The sequence below is a fragment of the Buceros rhinoceros genome, unplaced genomic scaffold, assembly GCF_000710305.1.
Source record: "Buceros rhinoceros silvestris isolate BGI_N320 unplaced genomic scaffold, ASM71030v1 scaffold20098, whole genome shotgun sequence".
Lineage (NCBI taxonomy): Eukaryota > Metazoa > Chordata > Aves > Bucerotiformes > Bucerotidae > Buceros > Buceros rhinoceros.
In genome coordinates, this window is record NW_010426559.1 from 1 (window position 1) to 2,815 (window position 2,815).

General features: G+C 60.9%; 1 protein-coding gene across 1 annotated transcript in view; it reads left to right on the forward strand.

The window, feature by feature from the left end:
- Positions 1-3: 3 nt before the first annotated feature.
- The window catches only part of LOC104498213 (ubiquitin carboxyl-terminal hydrolase 48-like), a gene marked incomplete at its 5' end in the record, with an annotated part of 6,389 nt that continues 3,577 nt past the window's right edge, over positions 4-2,815 (forward strand). The window contains 2 exons of the mRNA XM_010141567.1: positions 4-132; positions 942-1,069. Of these exons, the coding sequence (XP_010139869.1) occupies positions 4-132; positions 942-1,069 (257 nt within the window). The remainder of the gene's footprint in view (positions 133-941; positions 1,070-2,815) is intronic.

Sequence of the window (2,815 nt, forward strand, 5' to 3'; positions counted from 1 at the left end):
CCAACCTGGGCGCCACCTGCTACGTCAACACTTTCTTACAGATGTGGTTTCTGAACTTGGAGCTGCGGCAAGCCCTCTACTTGTGTCCCAGCACCTGCAGCGCGGCGGGGGGGGCCCTCCCCAGGGACAAAGGTGGGTGGTTGCGCCGGGTTTCTCCTCAAATCTGTCGCGCTGGGGTCAGCTTTGAGGTGACATTTATCAAGAGAAGCTGCAGCCACTCGTCTGAGCGCCACACCCTCGTTTTTGAGTCCATCACCCGGGGTTTGGGAACGAGCCAGCCTTCACCCAAGTCGGTTCTGAAGTCCGAGCGGTCTGATCGTGTTGGCGAATCTGCTCTGGGTTTGTTTCTTGCCGGGCTGGTTCCCGGCTGCGTGGTGGTGCTGGGGTGGAAGCGCCTGGGTCGGGGCTGACTGCGCTGCCGTGTAGCCACGCTCAGCCCGTGGGAGGGTGGAAATTGAGGTCCCCGCACAAATGAGGCTGCTGGAGCCCTGCCAGCAGACGTGGTGGCCTCAGGTGACATCCCTTTACGTTACGGTGTGGTGCTGCGGGTGCTCTGGGTCAGGGCAGCTGCCCGATTCCTTCTGTTCCTGTTTTTATGGTGGTTTAAAATGATGTTTCACCGTTTAAGGTAAAAAAAAGCAGCTGTTGCTACGGGGTGATCAGCACAGGCCGCTTAAGCTCTTTGCTCCTGCGAGGCACCGTGGGATATTTGCGGTTGGACTCGATGGTCTTACAGGGCTTTTCCCACCTGAATGATGCCATGAAGCTTGGCCTGTGCTGGGACACGTTGTTCTCGACGATGATTTAAAACAGCTTTAAAAAACTGTGTCACTTCTGATCATTAAATTTACCTTTGCAAAGAACAAGCAAATTCCTTCCAGCAGTCCTCTCCTGCCTGCAATGTCTCGCTGTAACTTGTGCCCCGGCTGTTTTTCTGGCAGAGTATGAGCCTCAGACCATCTGCGAGCACCTCCAGTACCTGTTTGCCTTGCTGCAGAACAGCAAGCGGCGATACATCGATCCCTCAGGCTTCGTCAAAGCGCTGGGCTTGGACACCGGGCAGCAGCAGGTGGGTGCGGGTTGCCCCTCGAGCGGTGACCTTCTCTGAAGCACCCTGAAGCCACCACTGAAGGTTGTTTTAGTGTCTCTGAGCTGGGATCTGCTGCTCGGTAGAAAGACAAAGGGTGTGGGAGGGCAGGAGGAAGCCCAGGGGAGTGAGGAAGAGCCCAGGGAAGGGCAGAGGAAAGCTCAGGGAGGTCGGGAGGGAGCCCAGGGGATGGAGGATGAGCCCAGAAGAGGTTGGGAAGGAGCCCAGGGGAGTGAGGAAGAGCCCAGGGAAGGGCAGAGGAAAGCTCAGGGAGGTCGGGAGGGAGCCCAGGGGATGGAGGATGAGCCCAGAAGAGGTTGGGAAGGAGCCCAGGGGAGTGAGGAAGAGCCCAGGGAAGAAAGACAAAGGGTGTGGGAGGGCAGGAGGAAGCCCAGGGGAGTGAGGAAGAGCCCAGGGAAGGGCAGAGGAAAGCTCAGGGAGGTCGGGAGGGAGCCCAGGGGATGGAGGATGAGCCCAGAAGAGGTTGGGAAGGAGCCCAGGGGAGTGAGGAAGAGCCCAGGGAAGGGCAGGGGAGGCTCAGGGAGGTTGGGAGGGAGCCCAGGGAAGAGTAAGAGGAAGCCCAGGGAGGTAGGGAGGGAGCCCAGGAGAGGTCAGGAAGGAGGGCAGGGAAGGGCAGGAGAAGCTCAGGGAGGTTGGGAGTGGACCCAGGGGAGTGAGGAAGAGCTCAGGGGAGGGCATGGGAAGCTCAGGGAGGTCAGGAGGGAGCCCAGGGGAGGGCAGAGGAAGTCCAGGGAGGTTGGGAGGGAGCCCAGGGGATTGAGGAGGAGCCGGCAGAGTGACGGGATGGGGCCAGAGAGCGTTGTTAGTGCCCGATCAACCCCAGCACCGTGCGGGGTGGGAGCCGAAGCTGCTGTGAGTGACCTTTTGCAGGTCCTTCACGGCTCCTTCTCCACAGTGGGTGGTTCATTGGGGGCTGAAGGGCCCTCACAGGGCGAGAAGGCGTTCGGTCAGGTCACTGGGAGCCAGCCAAGGCCCAGCGTGAGCGTGTGGGGCAGAGGATGTGCGGTTGGAGAGGGGCAGGCACCGCAGACGGGTGCCGTGGGGCCGTCACCGGAGCTCAGGAGGGCAGCAAGCTTGAGCGTACACTTGGAGAAGGGAGAGGGAGAGCGCTGGAGGAAGAGCCCGAGCGCTGGCCTGCGTTTGCTCGGGAGGACGCGGGAGGGGGAGGAAGCGATCGTGAAGGACAGCTGGGAGCGGCCAGAGCCCGTTTGTTTTCAGAAGAGGAGAGCGCAGGAGAGCCAGGGTGGGAGAGGAAGGCCACGAGATGAGGCCCCTCGAAGGACAGGCCGAACCCTCAGGGCAGTCTGTCCCTCGGGGGCTGTTTTTATTTTCCTTCTCGCCGGGGCAGCGCGTACTGCGTGCCCAGCTCGGAGGAACAAGCGCTAGCGGCGCAGAGAGCTCTGCGGGAGGGTGTTTTCTTTCCTTGAGAGCCCCACGAGCAGCGGGGCAGGAGTCAAACCCCCCTGGCAGGCCTGGCCAGGAGCCAGCTTCACTCCCGCTGGGGGCCTCGTGCTCCTTTGAGGCAAATTCCTCTTTTCTTTTCCCTTTAGTTCTTTCTCCCGACTGGGCTGTTTGTCCATTCAGCGCACGCCGAGGCGCAGCCCGGCCGTGGAGCTGCGGGTAATTAGTAAATTAGCGCCGAGGTTACGACGGGGCTTTGTGCGGCGGCGGCTTTCGGAAGGGCAGAGCTGTTTTTCTTTCCAGACG